Source organism: Coregonus clupeaformis, chromosome 36, assembly GCF_020615455.1.
Source record: "Coregonus clupeaformis isolate EN_2021a chromosome 36, ASM2061545v1, whole genome shotgun sequence".
Taxonomy (NCBI): domain Eukaryota; kingdom Metazoa; phylum Chordata; class Actinopteri; order Salmoniformes; family Salmonidae; genus Coregonus; species Coregonus clupeaformis.
Window position 1 is genome coordinate 16,096,302 of NC_059227.1, and position 21,285 is coordinate 16,117,586.

General features: G+C 42.4%; 1 protein-coding gene across 1 annotated transcript in view; it reads right to left on the bottom strand.

Annotated features, from left to right (window-relative positions):
• Positions 1-21,285, bottom strand: part of LOC121552468 (alpha-(1,6)-fucosyltransferase-like) — a 171,718-nt gene that overhangs the window by 20,827 nt on the left and 129,606 nt on the right. The window contains exons 3-5 of the mRNA XM_045211273.1: positions 14,855-14,976; positions 12,477-12,639; positions 2,016-2,130 (exon numbers count right to left, since the gene is read on the bottom strand). Coding sequence (XP_045067208.1) covers positions 2,016-2,130; positions 12,477-12,639; positions 14,855-14,976 — 400 coding nt within the window. The remainder of the gene's footprint in view (positions 1-2,015; positions 2,131-12,476; positions 12,640-14,854; positions 14,977-21,285) is intronic.

The window sequence follows — 21,285 nt, forward strand, 5'->3', positions numbered from 1 at the left end:
ACACCACTCCAGTCGACGCTTGACATTGCGCATTGTGATCTTAGGCTTGTGTGCGGCTGCTCGGCCATGGAAACCCATTTCATGAAGCTCCCGACAACCAGTTCTTGTGCTGACGTTGCTTCTAGAGGCAGTTTGGAACTCGGTAGTGAGTGTTGCAACCGAGAACAGAAGATTTGTACATGCTACGCGCTTCAGCACTCGGTGGTCCCGTTCTGTGAGTTAGTCCCATACCACTTCGCGGCTGAGCCGTTGTTGCTCCTATACGTTTCCACTTCACAATAACAGCACTAATTTGAAGGGGTGTCCACATACTTTTGTACATTTGTATTCATTCCCACTATGCCAGTAGAATTGGAAACAAAGTGAATTATGTTAGGCTTACTGGATGAAGTTAAACAAGCATTCAGACCAGTCTTCCTGATTGAACTTTTGTAAACTACATTTGATTTAAATACTAATAATCTGGTGTGTTGTCGCGAGTCTCGACAACAAAGACTTGAAAGGCAGTTTTACACCAGCGAGCCCCAGAGTATCTCTTTTGGAGCATGGCGTTAAATCAGAACGACAAACAACCATGAGCGCACAAGCTCTGAACTACTTTGGTTGTTTAAAAATGACAGATTCATGCAATTCAAATGTGCTAGGAGACACAGTTCAATGGTAATTATGGGGCGAGTGAAATACCAAGGCTGACATTTACTACTATAGGTTAAGTAGCCCTTAAAAAACTGCTTTTTCTAGTTAAAATACAGTAGACTGAAAATGTGTTTGTTTGTGTGTGTGTGTGTGTGTGTGTGAGTGTGTGTGTGTGTGTGTGTGTGTGTGTGTGTGTGTGTGTGTGTGTGTGTGTGTGTGTGTGTGTGTGTGTGTGTGTGTGTGTGTGTGTGTGTGTGTGTGTGTGTGTGTGTGTGTGTGTGTGTGTGTGTGTGTGTGTGTGTGTGTGTGTGTGTGTGTGTGTGTGTGTGTGTGTGTGTGAGTGTGAAAGAGAGAGATAGAGAGCGAGAGAGGGTGACTCATATTATATATGACCTACAATCAGCTGGTTCAGAACTGATGATGTGCTATAGAAGCAGAAGTTAAAGTGGAAGGCTGACAATGGAGGAGGTACTGTGTGTGTTTGTGTTTGTGTCTGTGACAATGAAGGTGGTACTGTGTGACACTGAACAAAGGCCATGTAAAGGCCACTGTATTCTCATTGAAGAGGGCGCAGGGGGACAGACAGACAGACAGACACATTGATGGAGTCAGCCGGGCCAGGGACCGAAGGGCGCTGGGGCTGAGGTTGGTGGGGTGGGGTGAGGGAAGGGTGTATGTGTGCTCATGCACGTCCGTGTGTGTGTGTGTGTGTGTAGACCTGGGATTGATGCTACTGACAGAAGTGTAAGAGGTAGAAGGGGGAGGGGGGTCCCTGGCTCCCTAAGTGTGTGTGTGTGTGCACCTGCCTGTGAGGACTGTGTGTGGGTGATGAATTAGTGATGGGGGCCAGTGGAGCTGTGTGATCCCTCAGCGGTGGTGACAGCAGCTGTTAGCCATGGCGTCTCCGCCCAGTAACACTCACTCTGGCTCTCTTCATCAAACACCAAGGCTCATTAATGCTGCAGGGCCCAGCGCCGCACAGCCCCACCCCAGGCCTGCTGCACCCACACTGGGGAAGGGAGGAGGGCTGAGGGGAGACTTCTGGGTCACTGGGGGTGGAGGGTATATGAGGGGATGACAGAAAGTGGGTATGGTCGGAGGGTAGTGTGTGTGTGTGTCTGTGTGTGTGTGTGTTTGACAGGATATATGAAATACAGGCATCAGACAGCAGTCAGACCTTTAAACACGATGTGTTTCATCTATGGTGATTCTGACAGGTTTGGCTTGTGTTAGGTAGAGAAGAGCAGGTGTGAGAAAGAGTGTGTGTGTGTGTTGTGTTCGTTTCTGTGTCTGTGTGTGCATGTTGTGTTCGTGTCTATGTCTGTGTGTTCCTACATGTGTTTGTGTGTACGTTATTACATACATGTGTGTGTGTGTACCTGTAGGTAGGTGATCCTGCTCTGCACCAGGTTAGACAGGTCCCTGGCTTCCTTAACTCTCCAGTCTCCCACTCCGTCAGCCTGGCTGAGGTAGTACAGGTCTGTCATGATAGACCTGCACACACACACACACACACACACGCACGCACACATACACACGCACACAGACACACAGATGCACAAAAAGAGACAGACAAAGAAAGCCATAAGTCCAGTGTGCTACATAGCACAGACACACAGATATAGCAGTTTCCCATCTCTGAAAACCAGCATGGCTCAATTAATTTCAGTGACCCAAATCAGTCACATCCTCAGGGTGGGAAACCTCCTGAGCACAAGCACAAGCACACACACACACTTACACACACATACATGTGTACACACACACACACACACACGTTCTCTGGCAAGACATAATCATTGCTCATGCATCCATTTTTAATCCTAAACCACAACATGTGTGTTTTATATGAAGCCATGTCAAACTCCTTTACAGTCTCCCTGTGAGAGACCTACAATTCTCCGGTAGTCACTGAGTTAACATCCACTGTAAATAAAAAATAAAAAATACAAATCTAGTTGTTTCAACAAATTATTATCAAGTAACTGGTTCCAAGTATTACCGAAACAAAACAAAAAATGTTGGGCCAAATTTAGCTCCAATTTGAGAAAACTGTAAAGTCAATTACAAATGATGAGTTTGCTCAACTTGTCTCATATGGTCACTCAACTAGACATTATTACTTGGACATCTTAACTAATTTAACTGATTTACTTATTTAAGTATTTTAGGTTTTTCTGTATAGTTGTCTAATGTTGGTGGGGCATATTACTCTGTTTTAATGTTACTCCTTAATCACTATGATAAATAAAATAGTTTTTCCTGAATGTACTTTTAACAGAGCTGAGATTTACTTTCAAGTGCAAAGTGTAGCAATACAGGTGAACTCAGTTCTTTAAACACACAGGGTGGCGTAGCAGGAAGATTGGAATGCTGTGAACCAATCTGTTCAAATCCCAGGTAAGGACATGTTGAGTATGAATTACTGTATAAATAAACATGCACTATGTAATCATCCCAGCAAACCAAAAGTGAAGAATCCCAGAACATTCCTTAGGTTGCGGCAAATGTTCTCATAACACAAAAACTGTCTAGTCGTAATGATGATTATAGAATGTTTGTATAAAACATTTACCTGATGTTACAAGTAAGTTCCTAGAACACGTTTAATCTGTTCTTAAAAGGTTCACAGAATGTTTCATTAGGTTGTGTGAAAAGTCTGCTGAAAACATTGTGGGGATATCACAAAAGACATGTTCCCAAAACACAAAAACTGTCCAGTTGTGCGGATGATTCTACAATGTTTTTTTTAGGTTGCAAAAAACATTCACCTGATATCACAAGACCATTCCCAGAACACATTTAATCAGTTCTTTAATGGTTCCCTGAATGTTTCTTTAGGTTGTGGGAACATTGTGGGGACATGAAAAGAGATAGTTTCCCAAAACACTAAACCTGTCCAGTTGTGCTAACATTTATATAATGTTTCTATCAGGGTGCACAAAACATTCATTTGATGTTGCAAGAATGTTGACAGATCAGCCTTTCTGAATTCTTTAAAGGTTCCCCAGAACATTTAATTAGGTTGTGGGAACAGTGTTGGAACAGCTATCCAATGGTGGCGCAGAATAATAATGGAGATTGCAGATTCAATCCCGTGTATTCTTTAATCATGTTTCTTTTGAGAAAAGAAAAAGAGTGAAATTGAGGCTCAGGTATAATCTACTATACTGAACAAAAATATAAATGCAACATGCAACAATTTCAAAGATTTTAATGAGTTACAGTTCATATAAGAAAATCAGTCAATTGAAATAAAATCATTAGGCTCTAATCTATGGATTTCACATGATTGGGATATACAGATATGCATCTTTTGTTCACAGATACCTTAACAACAAGCGAGGGGCGTGGATCAGAAAACCAGTCAGTATCTGGTGTGACCACCATTTGCCTCATGCAGTGCTACACAGCTCCTTCACGTAGAGTTGATCAGGCTGTTCTTCAGCTTCCAGGAATTGTGTACAGATCTTTGCGACATGGGGCCGTGCATTATCATGCTGAAAAACATAAGGTGATGGCGGCAGATGAATGGCACGACAATGGGCCTCCAGGATCTCGTCACAGTATCTCTGTGCATTCAAATTGCCATTGATAAAATGTTCATTGTCCATACCTTATGCACATACTATAACCCCACCGCCACCATGGGGCACTCTGTTCACAACATTGACATCAGCAAACCGTTCGCCCAGTTGGCCTCACAAATTCTCTAAAACAACGTGCCAAATTCTCTAAAACAACGTTGGAGGCAGCTTATGTTAGAGAAATTAATATTCAATTCTTTGGCAACAGCTCTTGAGACATCTGTGGCATTGTGTGACAAAACTGCATATTTTACAGTGGCCTTTTATTGTGCACAGCACAAGGTGCACCTGTGTAATGATCATGCTGTTTAATCAGCTTCTTGATATGCCTGTCAGGTGGATGGATTATCTTGGCAAAGGAGAAATGCTCACTAACAGGGATGTAAACAAATATCGTAATCTTTTTTTTTTTACATAAATAAGCTTTTTGTGCATTTGGAACATTTCTGGGATCATTTATTTCAGCTCATTAAACATGGGACCAACACTTTACATGTTGCATTTATGTTTTTGTTCAGTATAAAAGAGGGTATGTCTTTATTTCATCCAGATTTATAAATCCAGTCAGAAATGTAGAATTTAGACTTTAATTGCCTACCGTCTGTAAGCTGTTAGTGTCTTAACGACCGTTCCACAGGTGCATGTTCATTAATTGTTTGTGGTTCATTGAACAAGCATGGGAAACAGTGTTTAAACCCTTTACAATGAAGATCTGTGAAGTTATTTGGATTTTTACGAATTATCTTTGAAAGACAGGGTCCTGAAAAAGGGACGTTTCTTTTTTTGCTGAGTTTATATACGTGTTTGTTTTGGGCTTCGTCCCCGTGGTTTTTCATGACGTACCTTGTGTTGGGTGGAGTAAATAAACCCCTAATACGTTTTCCAGCTCCTGTCTTCTAATCATTATACAACGTGACAACCACACGCTTAGACTAGCTGCAATGAGCAGCAGTAGAAACCATCCATTTACAAAAACACAGCATTAGTAGAACAGTATATAATTGTTAACTATTAATTTTAAACAAAGCAGGTAAACATGTTACATGTTAATTATTCTCTCACAACTCCCATCCACTCCTTCTCCATGATCCCCTTCTCTGTCTCAGAGGTGCGTAGAGCTGTGAAAGCAATTGATGTAAAAATAATCCCCTGGCCCTGATGACCTAGACCCCTGCCTATTACAATTATCTGCAGACAAATGTAATCATTGCTCCTCCTTTAACATGCATTTTTAACCTCACCCTAAAATGTAATGAAATCCCCAAGTTGTGGAAATCAGCATTTGTCCTACCTCTTTTGAAAGGAGGTGACCCCACTTTACTGAATAACTATCAGCCCATATCAAAATGGTCTGTTTTGGCAAAAGTATTGGAGTTCCTAGTCAATAAGCAGCTTAAGGCCAACTTCCAGGAAAACAATATTTTGAGTGTTATGCAATCAGGTTTCAGGACAAGCCACAGCACTGTTACAGCAACATTGAAGATTTTGGATGATATTCACTGTGCTCTGGATAATAACAGTGTACATGTATTAGATATGTTCATAGATTTGTCAAAGGCATTTGACACTGTGGACCATACTGTATTGGTGCAGAAACGGAAGTGTATTGGGATTACTGGTCATGTTCTAGAGTGGTTTGTGAACTACCTGTCAAATAGAACCCAGTGTGTTAAGGCAGATGGTTGTAAGTCTGACATCATAGAGCTGCACTCAGGTGTGCCTCAATGATCCATTTTAGGTCCCCTGTAGTTTATTATCTAGATCAACAACATTGGGAGACATATTGAGACAGCTGATGTAAATGTTTAATGCGAATGACACTGTTCTCTATTCAAGTGGCAGGAGTTTGACTTTGGCTTTTGAAAAAGCTCAAACTGCTTTTAACATCATTCAACAGAATCTGTACAATTTGAAGCTTGTTCTGAATTCCTCTAAAACAAAATACATGGTATTTTCCAATACTAAACACTCTGAAAACCATGTCATTACTACTTTGGAAAGGAATTCCATAGAGCAAGTCAAGACGTACACATATCTGTGAGTTTGGGTGGATGAGAAGCTGATCTTCACTAATCATGTTGAGAACCTGGTAAAGAAAATCAGGTTGAGAAGAGGTTTTATTACTGGCATAAGGCTCATTTTTCTCTGGAGGCCAGAAAAGAGCTGGTTGTCTGGTCTTCGTTGACTCTACAGTACATAGGCTTCAACATTGGTATACTATGATCTAAGGCCATTTTGGGAAAACTGGCACTTTATCTCTGTTCTTATTTGATAAGGTCATAAAATAAATACCAGTTACGGTCTCACTCCTACTTACTTTTACGGTTCCTATAATCAGAACGGATCATGGCAAAAAGCGTTTTAGCTCCTCAGCTCTGTGGTCTTGGAATTCTCTCCAGACCAGCTTGAAACTCCAGGATCTTGTTTCCTTGGAGGAGTTTAAAAGTTTGGTTGACTCACATGTTATTGAGGAATGTGATTGTAATTAGGATTTGATGCAGTGGTACATATGATAGATTGTTTATCTATGACGCTTGTTTGTTTCTGTAGTTGAAATGTAAATGCTATAGCATGCTAAATGTGTCTGATCAGATATTAGCAAACTAATAGATGAGCTGCATTCGTCAGGGCATGGACTCTACAAGGTGTCGAAAGCGTTCCACAGGGATGCTGGCCCATCTTGACTCCAATGCTTCCCATAGTCGAGTGGCGCAGTGGTCTAAGGCACTGCATCACAGTGCTAGCTGTGCCACTAGAGATCCTGGTTCGAATCCAGGCTCTGTCGTGGCCGGCTGTGACTGGGAGACCCATGGGGCACAATTGGCCCAGCGTCATCCAGGGTAGGGGAGGGAATGTCCGGCAGGGATGTAGCTCAGCTGGTAGAGCATGGCGTTTGCAACGCCAGGGTTGTGGGTTCGATTCCCACAGGGGGCCAGTATGAAAAATTAAATAATGTATGCACTCACTAACTGTAAGTCGCTCTGGATAAGAGCGTCTGCTAAATGACTAAAATGTAAAAATGTTGTGTAAGTTGGCTGGATGTCCTTTGGGTGGTGGGTCATTCTTGATACACACGGGAAACTGTTGAGCGTAAAATACCTAGCAGTTGTTGACACAAACCGGTGCTTCTGGCACCTACTACTATACCCCCTTCAAACCCAGCTAGCACTGTGGATCTGGGCCGATTTGGGGCACTCGGCTGAGAGTCAGACTCGGCCGACGTCATCTGGGCCGCCTTCGGCAGTATTACTTATGGCTAGGGTGCGGGGATTGAGCTCGGGCCGATTCCGGTGTGAGTTATCTGGTCCAAATGTATTACTTGGAGCTCGGGCCGATTCCGGTGTGAGTTATCTGGCCCAAATGTTTTACTTGGGTCTCGGGCTGATAGTGGCTACTCTCTGACAGATGATTACACAGGCTGCTTTATATAATTAACATTTCATTATTTATTTATTTTTCCCTATTTTCTCATTGTTTCTGTGATCAAAAAATAAAATGTACATTTAAGATCAATTCTTTAAGAGTCTTTAAGTAGTATTTTTGTATTTTGATACTTTGTGCAAGGCAATTGATCAGCATTAAAAACTTTGTGGATGGGGCCTCTCGAGTGGCGCAGCGGTCTAAGACACTGCATTGCAGTGCAAGCTGCGTTGCTACAGATGCTGGTTTGATACCTGTCTGTGTTGCAACCAGCCTTCGCCTCTCCCGAGGCCGTACAGGAGTTGCAGCGATAGAACAAGACTGTAACTACCAATTGGATATGGGTATAAAATTAAAACTTTGTGTACGGGTATATTTTTATGTATAATAGTAATATTAAAAATTACTAATTTGGGTAATCTTGTATACATTCATTTAAATTTGCATCGGCCCGCTTCTGGGGGGATTCTGGTAAGATGCCGGCAAAGTCAGCTGAATTCCGATAGACGGAAATGGCCCGATGTTCCGGGCCGAGTCCGACACCCGATTTCGGGCCGATTCAATCAGTTTCGGCCCCACAGAAGAGGGCCGCTTCTGGGCCGATTCCTCATTGCTAGCTGGGAAGGCACTTAAATATTTTGTCTTGCCCATTCACCCTCTGAATGGCACACATACACTATCCACGTCTCAATAGTCTCAAGGCTTACTGATTGAAGTGGATTTAACAAGTGACATCAATAAGGGATCATATCTTTCACCTGGATTCACCTGGTCAGTCTATGTCATGGAAATAGCATGTGTTGTTAATGTTTTGTATACTCAGTGTATATGATATTGGGATTACTCTGAATACGCACATCTTTTAGGTGAATGTTTTTTGCATCCTAAAATAAATAATCATTTGCACAACTGGACAGTTTTGGTGTTTTGGGAACATATCTTTTGTGATGTCCCAACAATGTTCCTACCAGACTGTTCCCACAACCTAATGAAACATTCTGGTAACCTTTAAAGAACAGACGATATGTGTTCTAGGAACGTTTGTGAAGCATCAGGTGAATCTTTTTTGCACCCTAAAATAAACATTGTAGAGTCATCCGCACAAGTGGACAGTTTTGGGGTTTTGGGAACATATCTTTGTCCCCACAATGTGATGTTCCCACAATGTTCTCACCAGACTGTTCTCACAACATTCTGGGATCCTTTGAAGAACTGATTAAAGGTGCAATATGTAGAAATCGCTCCACCATTTCCTGTTTGCAAAAATTCTAATAGTTTGCCTAATTTCAGTTTATGTGACAAAACAAGCAAGTATAGAGTAGATAATTATTGTGCCATCTAAACCGTTGTGAAATATCTTGTCCATAACCCAAAATATTGTATTTTCATCAGTTTGAAACTGGTGTACAAAACCAAAAGTAAAAGAAGCAAAAACTAAACGTAGAGAAATAGAAATACTGCACATACAGTGCCTTGCACAAGTATTCACCCCCCTTGGCGTTTTTCCTATTTTGTTGCATTACAACCTGTAATTTAAATGGATTTTTATTGGGATTTCATGTAATGGACATACAAAAAATAGTCCTAATTGGTGAAGTGAAATGAAAAAAATTACTTGTTTCAAAAATTTATAAAAAATAAATAATGGAAAAGTGGTGAGTGCATATGTATTCATCCCTTTTGCTATGAAGCCCCTAAATAAGATCTGGTGCAACCAATTACCTTCAGAAGTCACATAATTAGTTAAATAAAGTCCACCTGTGTGCAATCCAAGTGTCACATGATCTGTCACATGATCTCAGTATATATACACCTGTTCTGAAAGGCCCCAGAGTCTGCAACACCACTAAGCAAGGGGCACCACCAAGCAAGCGGCACCATGAAGACCAATGAGCTCTCCAAACAGGTCAGGGACAAAGTTGTGGAGATGTACAGATCAGGGTTGGGTTATAAAAACATATCAGAAACTTGAACATCCCATGGAGCACCATTAAATCCATTATTTAAAAAATGGAAAGAATATGGCACCACAACAAACCTGCCAAGAGAGTGCCGCCCACCAAAACTCACGGACCAGGCAAGGAGGGCATTAATCAGAGAGGCAACAAAGAGACCAACGATAACCCTGAAGGAGCTGCAATGCTCCACAGCGGAGATTGGAGTATCTGTCCATAGGACCACTTTAAGCCATACACTCCACAGAGCTGGGCTTTACGGAATAGTGGCCAGAAAAAAGCCATTGCTTGAAGAAAAAAATAAGCAAACACGTTTGGTGTTCACCAATAGGCATGTGGGAGACTCCCCAAACATATGGAAGAAGGTACTCTGGTCAGATGAGACTAAAATTGAGCTTTTGGGCCATCAAGGAAAACGCTATGTCTGGCGCAAACCCAACACCTCTCATTACCCCAAGAACACCATCCCCACAGTGAAGCATGGTGGTGGCAGCATCATGCTGTGGGGATGTTTTTTATCGGCTAAATATAGGGAAATTCTTGAGGGAAACCTGTTTCTGTCTTCCAGAGATTTGAGACTGGGACGGAGGTTCACCTTCCAGCAGGACAATGACCCTAAGCATACTGCTAAAGCAACACTCGAGTGGTTTAAGGGGAAACATTTAAATGTCTTGGAATGGCCTAGTCAAAGCCCAGACCTCAATCCAATTAAGAATCTGTGGTATGACTAAAAGATTGCTGTACACCAGCGGAACCCATCCAACTTGAAGGAGCTGTAGCAGTTTTGCCTTGAAGAATGGGCAAAAATCCCAGTGGCTAGATGTGCCAAGCTTATAGAGACATACCCCAAGATACTTGCAGCTGTAATTGCTGCAAAAGGTGGCTCTACAAAGTTTTTACTTTGGGGGGGTGAATAGTTATGCACGCTCAAGTTTTCTGTTTTTTTTGTCATATTTCTTGTTTGTTTCACAAAAAAAATTATTTTGCATCTTCAAAGTGGTAGGCATGTTGTGTAAATCAAATGATACAAACCCCAAAAAAATCAATTTCAATTCCAGGTTATAAGGCAACAAAATAGGAAAAATGCCAAGGGGGGTGAATACTTTCACAATCCACTGTACAGTAGAAGAGATCTACCGCTTCTTAGACATGCTTTCATTGAGAATGACAGATCTATTACCCTGATCTGTTTCACCTGTCTTGTGCTTGTCTCCACCCCCCACCAGGTGTCTCCCATTTGTCCCCATTATCCCCTGTGTATTTATACCAGTGATTTCTGTTTGTCTGTTGCCAGTTCATCTTGTCCTGTCAAGTCCTACCAGCGTGTTCCCATATTTCCTGTGAGCTAGTTTTTGCTTTTCCTAGTCTTCCCAGTTCTGACCTTTCTGCCTGTCCTGATCCTGCCTGACTCCGATTTGGATTACGACTCTTTGCTTGCCTTACCTTTTGCCTGCCCCTTGAACTATAATAAACTCTGAAACTGGTACTATCCGCTTCCTGCGTCTGCATCTGGGTCTTAGCCTGAGCCGTGATACATATAGTATTGCAGCTTTAAATGTGTTCTAGGAACGTTCTTGCAACATCAGGCAAACATTCTATAATCTTCAGCACGACTGGACAGTTTTTGTGTTATGTTCTGGGAACTTTCACAGAACCAATTTTGTTTTGATGAGAAAACATTACTGTTTCTTTGTGTTATTACATTACCTGGAAATCTAATGTGAACTTTTGAGGAATGTTCTGTGATGGTTGTTACAGATGTTGTGCATAATATTTTAGTGAATATTAGGAGAAAATTCCAAGCATATATTTTAATTAAAACATTTAAAAAAATATGTTATCAAAACATTATTTGAATGTTTTTGGGATGTTATCATCCTAATGTCAGATAAAACCCTAACTAGAACTTAATGGGAATCTTGGGTAATGTTCTGGGATTGTTCCCGATTTGCTGGGATGTATGTCAACGTGTGTCAAATATGTAAGTTGAAAACATTGTATGTTAAAAGCACTGTGTGTGTGTGTGTAACTAGTTCCTAACTTTTTTTTTAGGTAAGATGCCCAAATAATACTTTCTAGTTGAATGAACATATGAGACAATTTGAGAAAACACATAATTTTAAGTTTTCTCATGTTGGAGCTAAGTCTGGGCCAACTAAACATTTTAAATTCAGGTAACACTTTGACCAAAGAGTTGAGTAAACAAAAAAAAGGCTGTGGAACCAGTTACTGAATAATATTTAGTTGAAAGAATAGACAGACTGACCCTGTGGGCTTTCGGAGACGAGAGGGGGGCTTCTTTGGTTGGTTGTATATGTGTGTGTGTGTGGCTTTCTGTGTGCATGATCCATCTCCTTCTCTGTGTGGCGTGTTCTGTGTGGCTTGTGGGGGCTTCCTCGGCCCGGCGCTTGCCGCGGATGCAGACTTTCGAAGCTGCAGGCTGGAGACAGGGGTTGACGGGCGGCTGAGCTGAGCGTCCCTGAATACTGATTACCCGCTCCAATTGGTGGGCAATTATTGCCCCATTTACAAGTATGCAATAAATCAACAAGGAGGCAGAGAGAAGGAGGGAGGGAGGAGGGGAGAGAGGGCTGGGGTGCACTGCAGTCTTACAGGGCCCATCAACTACGTAAACGTGTGTCTCATGTCTCAACCGCTCCCTGCTCTCTGTGAGCTCTACGCCAACACAAAGGAAGAAAGAGCGGAGGGGAGAGAGGAGTGGAAAGGAAATGTGTGTGTGCGTTTCTGTATGTGTGGGGGGAGGGGGGGCCAGCCTGTGGAAGGCTTTTAAGATGTGTGAGTGCATGCGTGCATGTTTGTGTTTATGTACTGTATGTGTGTATGTGCATCTGTCTCTGTGTGTGTGTGTTTCTCTGACCTCTGCTGGTGTCCCAGGTCTTGTAGCAGGGTGTCAGCCTGTCTGGGCCTCTCCCCGGACTCCACGTGACCCAGGTTCTTCACCTCGCTGCGGACAAAGTACCAGAGCTCCCTCACACCGTTCTCTACCCTCCGCCTCAGCTCCTCCTGGGTGGGGCCTGGACCTGAGGGGTGGTGGGGATGGTGGAGGGAGGAGGGGGGAGGAGGGAGGGCGGATAGAACAACAATTATGAGCAAAAAGCACAGGTACAACTGTCATTGAACACATGGGAGCTTCAGGAGAAGACTGGATCGTCTGTTTTCTCAATCCCTGCCTCTCAACCTCCCTCCCAAGGAGTTGCTCTGATCATAACAGTTTTAGCGCATCTGTTTTGTCCATACAGGATGGAACACCACACTCCACCCAGCCAGCCTCATAGAAATAGAATGTCTATGGTGAGCCTACAGTGCAACAAGGAAGTGAGTGACCCACATGGAGGAAGAGCCAGGTGGTTATGTGGTTACTGTCAAGAACAGTAAAGTAAGGGAAAGGAATAATGGCCTTAAATAGGAGAGAGGAAAAGTTATTGCTCTTTCTTCTCTCTTTGTCCCTCAGGCTCCACCCCACCTCCCTCTCTCTCTCTCTCTCTCTCTCTCTCTCTCTCTCTCTCTCTCTCTCTCTCAGGTTCTGGATGGTATTTTTAGCTTCCCCCGCAGCAGAAAACAAGAGCCCTGACCCTGTCCTGCCCTCCACTCTCTCTCTCTCTCTCTCTCTCTCTCTCTCTCTCTCATACACACTCTCTTGAAAATGCAGTTTCCCTCCTTGTCGTATCGTGATGCATGTCTGTCTGAGTGGCATTGTCTCTCTCTTTCTCTATCTCTCTCTCTCTCTCTCTCTCTCTCTCTCTCTCTCTCTCTCTCTCTCTCTCTCTCTCTCTCTCTCTCTCTCTCTCTCTCTCTCTCTCTCAATTAAATTCAAATGGCTTTATTGGTATGGAAAGTGTTACCACATACATTGCCAAAGCAAACATATAGACACATATCCAATCAATGATAAGGCAGATAGATCATAATAGGAAAAATAATAATACTCAATGAGTAGTAACAATTAACAGGACACTACGGTAAGAAATGAATGAATAATGAAATAGTGAGAAAGACACAGGTAGAAATGTTATTGCTCTGGTTGGTCGTTCCACCGGCTGTCCCTACGGGTGTCGCAGGAAGCTTCATATTAGGCAGCTAATATGGCACAAAGGGTTTTTTCTCCCAATAGATATTGGATTTTCTACTTTTTTGGGTGGGGTTTCAAAAATGTTGTATTCGTTTTCAATTCTCTCTCTCTCTCTCTGTCTCTCTCAGGTTCTGGATGGTTCTGGATGGTATTTTTAGCTTCCCTGCAGCAGAAAACAAGAGCCCTGACCCTGTCCTTCCCTCCACTCACTCTCACTCTCTCTCTCTCTCTCTCTCTCTCTCTCTCTCTCTCTCTCTCTCTCTCTCTCTCTCTCATGAAAATGCAGTTTCCCTCCTTGTCGTATCGTGATGCATGTCTGTCTGAGTGGCATTGTCTCTCTCTATCTCTCTCTCTCTCTCTCTCTCTCTCTCTCTCTCTCTCTCTCTCAGTTAAATTCAAATGGCTTTATTGGTATGGAAAGTGTTACCACATACATTGCCAAAGCAAACATATAGACACATATCCAATCAATGATAAGGCAGATAGATCATAATAGGAAAAATAATAATACTCAATGAGTAGTAACAGTTAACAGGACACTACGGTAAGAAATGAATGAATAATGAAATAGTGAGAAAGACACAGGTAGAAATGTTATTGCTCTGGTTGGTCGTTCCACCGGCTGTCCCTACGGGGGTCGCAGGAAGCTACATATTATGCAGCTAATATGGCACAAAGGGTTTTTTCTCCCAATAGATATTGGATTTTCTACTTTTTTGGTTTCAAAAACGTTGTATTCGTTTTCAACATTGTGCCACTGGCTCTCTCTCTCTCTCTCTCTCTCTCTCTCTCTCTCTCTCTCTCTCTCTCTCTCTCTCTCTCTCTCTCTCTCTCTCTCTCTCTCTCTCTCTCTCTCACTTACACTGCTTCTATTCCATTCACACTTTTATCCACTCACCTAGCAACTACTCCAGCCTCCTGACACTCACTTTGTAGACACACACAGATGCAAGCACAAATAAAGCATTCACACACACACACATTTTCCCTGTCAGCTGACTTTAGCTGCTATCATAACATTGGATTAGCTTGGCCTATCTGACTTCATTCAAACTGATCCTTTAGGTACAGTAAAACCTGGTCACCCCCCTCCTATCTGGGACCCTCCCCCAGCTTTCCTCTTCTCTCCCCCACATGTCCTTCCCAGGTCCTGCTGTTCTGCTCACCATCTCCGGTCAGCCTCTGGAAGCTGTGGATCTTCTGCTTGGCTCTGGTCAGCTGGTCCTCCAGGGAGCGTAGTCTCCCCACAGCCAGGGCCCCTCCCTCTTCTACTTTGCCCTCAGGTATCCTACAACAAGAGACAAGGGTTAGAGAGAGCAATGGGTATGGGAGTGTGTGGATGTGTGTGTTTGTTTGTGTGTGTGTGTGTGTGTGTGTGTGTGTGTGTTGCTCATTGTGGCTGTCTTGATTAAATGTGAGCATCAAAGAGCGCTGTGTTCAATAGCACAGTATTTCAGTGAGCTTAGCAAATTTGCAGCTGAAAATCTTGCAAAGCTTAATTGCTAATTACAGTTTAAATTATATTCATGCCGCCTTTCAGCCCATTTAAAATGTAGCCTACATTGCTCGCTTCTCACTAATGAGTATTTGTAAAGTATAATGCAGTGGTTTTCAACCGGTGTGCCACCACACACTGGTGTGCCTTGAGGAACACTCAGGTGTGCCGCGAAACCTTTCCTAATCGTGTAATTGTTTTGGAACACTCACTTATAAATGTGAGTGAATGCACCTGGAATTTTGACTTGGGAGCACCAGTGACGCTCAGATAATACATTGAATGGCATATGGTTACATCTTTATGGTTGTTTCAAGTCCAGTGTGCTCAGGCTGTTGTTAAATTTGTATCATTTGAGGGGTAGGCATCATGAGGAATGTAATTTGTATAATTTTACTTCACCTGTGAGAACCATTAGCATAGGCAAGTCTGATTAGACTTAGCTGTACCACATCCTATGACATAGAAACAAACGGAGCTCGGCTATGTGTCCGTGGTTGCATCTTTACAATGCAGATAACCGCTTGTTTCTAGCCCAAACCGTTCAAAATGAAATACCTATTGTACCGGAGCTCAAAAATAGTTTTACCTTCTTGAAGGGGTACACACAAATTAATCATCATGAGTAAGGAACTATGCAAATAGTTCAAATAAACCCTATGTAATCCATAAGACATTGTAATTAAAAATATATGATTTTCAGTATGGATCAGATGAGATAGAGGTCATTACCACTAAATAAATTAATAGGGACATTTTTGGTGAGCCGTAGAATTTTCTAGCCCATCAAGGTGTACCACAGTTAAAAAATGGTTGAGAACCACTGGTATAATAAATGCTACAATGCGGTATTTTTGCAGTGTTTCGTTGGTTATACAGTGTGCTATAGTGAATAGAAATATCTCACTTGATTTTGTTTGATACAATGTCCTGAGCATCTCAATTACTTCATGAAAAGGTTGACCTCTTTATCATAACACACAGATTACACATAAGAACGCATGTCCACGCACACGCACACACCCACACACACACACACACACACACACACACACACACACACACACACACACACACACACACACACACACACACACACACACACACACACACACACACACACACTTCATCTTCAATCACTTAATTTTTAATACATTAATACCTATATGAAAATATTAATATAAACAGCTCCAAGTGCGTCCAGACACATCCAGTCATTCATGAACCGAGACAGAGGCTTTGCTAATGAGTCATCAAGGCATGCAAACTCAATTTGCTCCCTGAGTGGGGAACATCAGAAGCTGTCAGGCAGAAGGAGGAGACTTTTATAGTAACACGGGCCTATAATCTTATATCGTCATTATAAAACACACACGCACCCACACATCAGGGAACTAAGCTAACTGAGCAGTGGGGGAGTAAAGAAACCAAGAAACGAAAAAAGGACTGATGAATAACCACTTAAAGTTCATATTTGGGCAGCAGTGGATAAGGGAGAAGTTTAACCTTTCAAAAATCCCCTGTGATATTAGTTCACATTACTGTGAAATGATCTTCCAACTCTCTCTGAGTCGCAGAAACTTGAGCAAGGGCTGTTTCACTTGCGCCCCTGGATCCCGAGTGGCGCAGTGGTCTAAGGCACTGCATCGCAGTGCTAGCTGTGCCACTAGAGATCCTGGTTCGAATCCAGGCTCTGTCGTAGCCGGCCGCGACCGGGAGACCCATGGGGCGGCGCACAATTGGGGTAAGGGAGGGAATGGCCGGCAGGGATGTAGCTCAGTTGGTAGAGCATTGCGTTTGCAACGCCAGGGTTGTGGGTTCGATTCCCATGGGGGGCCAATATAAAAAATAATGTATGCACTCACTAACTGTACGTCGCTCTGGATAAGAGTGTCTGCTAAATAACTAAAATGTAAATGTAAATGTTATGGAGGAAGACCCATTACGTGCGTTTTCCCCCTTTTAAGGTCAGGGGTCAGCTCAGAAGTGTGTAACGTTACAGAATGTTCAGTCAGAAGAAGTGTATTCATTACATTTCTATGTGTAACATTATGAACGTTTGACCACACTGTAACAAGACAATGAGAGGAACTCCCAGAGGCCACCGCCTTACTGCCCAGCTCACACGATCACATAGGAACAAGGGCGTTAATTATTTTTGCTGACAACAGCTCTATATGTTACATTTCTATCTGCAACATTCCGAATGCTCTACACTACTGAATATACCCCATGAGGACCCTGGAATGAGGAGACAAACAAGTTTGTAGTTCCACAGTGTAGCACCTCCGACTACAGACACAAATCCTTACAGCTCTCGCTCTATGGGATGCTAACAAAGGCTAACAAGCATAAATGTGTCTACTGCTAGCTCAGATGCTAACAGAGAGATGTCAACAAGTAGACACCTGCAGCCACAGACAACAGACATAAATATGAATGCAAACGCAGCAACAACACCAAAAACGACCTGCCACTAACAGGATACATATGAAACGAACAAAAAGGGCTCAAAGGATCCCTGATATGAATATGTGCTAGGTTGTTGTCTCTAAGGACAAACAGAGCTGAAGCTAGGCAGGGTGACTTGGAGGGTAAAATATGTAAAACGACACAATCCAATCGTGTTTTGTCTTCTATGCATGTTTTAAAGGCAATGTTCCTTAATTCGCTGAGACCACATTCATGGTAAACACTATGTCCACTCAATCGGAAAATTAAATTACTTTTAAATGTAAATTACGCTATAACCCGGATCTTCTGCATTCCGGATTGAATCTCGGCCTTCGTTTAATGAAATGGAAGAGAGATAGCGGACGGGAAAATTCCAACTGGGAGGGGAGAGAGAGGAATGAAGAACACTGCTCAGTCTGAGCGAAAGAAGGACAGGCTGAGAATGAGGGAGCAGGGAGCCCCGCGGCAGGTGAGATTCCGCACGCACAGCCCCCGTTCCCTCGGAAACGCTGCCCCGCTGCATCCTCATTGGCTTGCCTCCGCCTGGTAACAATGGAGTTCGGAGTCACATTAAGATCAGAGCTGGATACAGCAGTTTAAACGGGTGCGACGAATACTATATGCGACGAATAATGGTACTGCATACATATTTCTGTAGGAAATATTCCATATACTTTCTCTGTTCGAGACTTCAAAGGTGACCTTAGTGCTGACCTGGGTAGAGCCATACATATGGATAGGAATGTAAAGCACTGCTAGAATCATGCAGATGAAAGTGTGGCTACATAAGTACAATTTACCTTTACATCAAGGGGGTTGCTGTGTGGGGCCGTGGGAGGAGGGCGGTGGCCATGTGTGTGTGAGAGAGAGAGAAAGAGAGGGAGAGAGAGAGAGAGAGAGAGAGAGAGAGAGAGAGAGAGAGAGAGAGAGAGAGAGAGAGTGTGTTAAAGGCAGTGTATTGGAGTCAAAATCATTACTCCAAACCTCTGAGACACTTTTTTTTTAATCCGGTCGGATAAACACTCCAAACAGCCTACCCGACCGCTCGGAGGCGTCCGCATAGTCCTAAAGCTAACCGATGCCTCGTTTTGTATCACATTCCAATGATAAAACTGGGAGGGGACAAAAATGCAATTTCAGAATGTGAAAGTTGCGCCCCTGGATTAGATGACAAAGTAAACAAAGTCACGCAATCGCGCAATTTTTTATCTTTCCCAATTGTCAAATAAATATGCATTGGTTAATTCTAGAGTGATATACAGTGCCTTCAGAAAGTAGTCACACCACTTGACTTTTTCCACATTTTGTTGTGTTACAGCCTGAATTTAATTCTCTAGAGTCTAAGACATTCTGAATTTTAGGACCCCCCCTAGGTATAAAAAAAAAGTATATGAAAATAATATTTCATAAAGTTTTGAATTTGGTCTTTACTACCATAGCCCAGAGAAATGAATTGGATAACACATTCATAAATGGCAAAAAAGACAGTCAAAAAATGTCTCATAAGAAACAAGGTTTTGAAGTGTCTGTCCTATGTCTAGGAGATATAAGAAAGCTCAGGAAATATTTGTAGTTTTTTTTTTTACACATATTTAACCCCCTTTCTTGGGAAGGCACGAAACTACCTTCATACTGTCATTATTTTTTTTTAAACTGGTACCGGTTACCTTCAGACGAGACCCTGGGGATCGTAGAGCGAAATGGAGAACACCATCGTGTTCTTGAGAATCACATTAGTTTGTAGCCCAAACGATTCGGACACTACAAACAGAAGTTGCCACATCGACTGTACCAACATCAGACAAGTCCCCTGACACTTGTTGTGGTCATAGAGCAAAATGGAGACCACCATTGTGTTTGTGAGTGTCTCCCCTTTCCATAGATTGGTCATAATAGTTTGGACGCTACAGACGTTTTTGTGAGAATACCGATTTTCGGGATGTCTCATGGTCTGACAAACACCGCTCTAGCTCTGCCACAGATATCTCTAACTTAAACTGATTGATTTGTATGGAGATTTTTTTGTTATGTAAGTTAGATTGACGCACTGGTGCGTCAATCGACTACAGGGTGTTAAAATTGAGATTGTGTGTCAATGGCCTACACACAATACCCATACTGTCAAAGTGGAATTATGTGTTTAGAAATTTTAACAAATTAATTACAAATTAAAATCTGAAATGTCTTGAGTCAACATGTATTCAACCCCTTTGTTAAGGCAAGCCTAAATAAATTCAGGAGTAAACATTTGCTTAATATGTCACATGATAAGTTACTGTATATGGACTCACTCTGTGTGCAATAATAGTGTTTAAAATGATTTTTGAATGACTACCTCATGTCTGTACCCCACACATATAATTATCTGTAAGGTCCCTCAGTGAAGCAGTGAATTTCAAACACAACCACAAAGACCAGGGTGGTTTTCCAATGCCTCACAAAGAAGAGCACCTAACAGACATTGAATATCCCTGATGAAGTTATTAATTACACTTTGGATGGTCTATCAATACACCCAGTCATTACAAAGAAACAGGCTTCCTTCCCAGTGGTGTAAAGTACTTAAGTAAAAAGCCAACACAACACATCACTGAGTGCTAGTGTTTAATATTTTCCCAGTATTTTACAAATGTTCCATCCCGAGAATATATAACTTTTCTCCCGGGTAACCTGGTATTTCCTGCCAAAACCGTAAGTGTCATTCAAAAGCATTATAAAGCATATAAATATGCCTATGTCTGGATTTGATTAGAGCTTTGATCGAAAACTCAAGCCTGATGCTACCTGAGCCTGATGAGCCATACTTGAAATACATTTTATGAGCCCTACATTTAATACATTTAATGACCCCATGCCCAAAAAAGCCCAAATGATTGTGCCGTTATCCAATAGCTGTTAGGCCTACTGCTGCTAGGTAGCTCTCTCTCTGCTCTCTCCCTCCCCTCTGTCTGTCCTTGATTGCAGGAGTGAAGTCTGGTGTGCGGGAGTCAGGGTTCCAGCTGCAGCTCATTCACCATAATCACCTCAGCCTTTAAGACCCGGTCAAACTTACCACTCATCGTCAGATCATAGTCAAGACGACCATGTTAGTCTCGCTGCCGACTCAACCTGTTTATTTTTGCTCTTTGTGTTTTGGCCTGTTCTATTTACTTTTTCTCCTGTGCCACAGATATTTGGAACCTGACTCCTGCCTCCGCTTCACTCCTGCCACCACCATCCTGCTCTATACTACCGGACCTCTCTTTTGGACTCACCACGGACACTAGGACATTACGGTACCACACCTGCCCTGACCTGGATCTGTTACCCTCCCTGTAACCTGGACTTGCTCATCCCCTATTATTGGAAACCTGGATTATTGAACATTTTAAATAAACCTGTTAAACCTTCTCTGGCTTGGTGTACTTGTCTGCATTTGGGTTCTAATACTGGTAAATCATAACAGTAGCTACATATATGATATAGGCTACTGCACATTTTGCATGACAGAAAAACATAAAAGCCCATAGATGTAGCTAGCTATATGCTCTCTTGGGTAAATCAATGAAACTAGCTCCAGTAGGCTAATCTTTTTGAGTGTGAACTGTATTACTGTACTGTATTGTACTATCCTGTATTATATGGACTGGAATTGCACACATCGCTCAA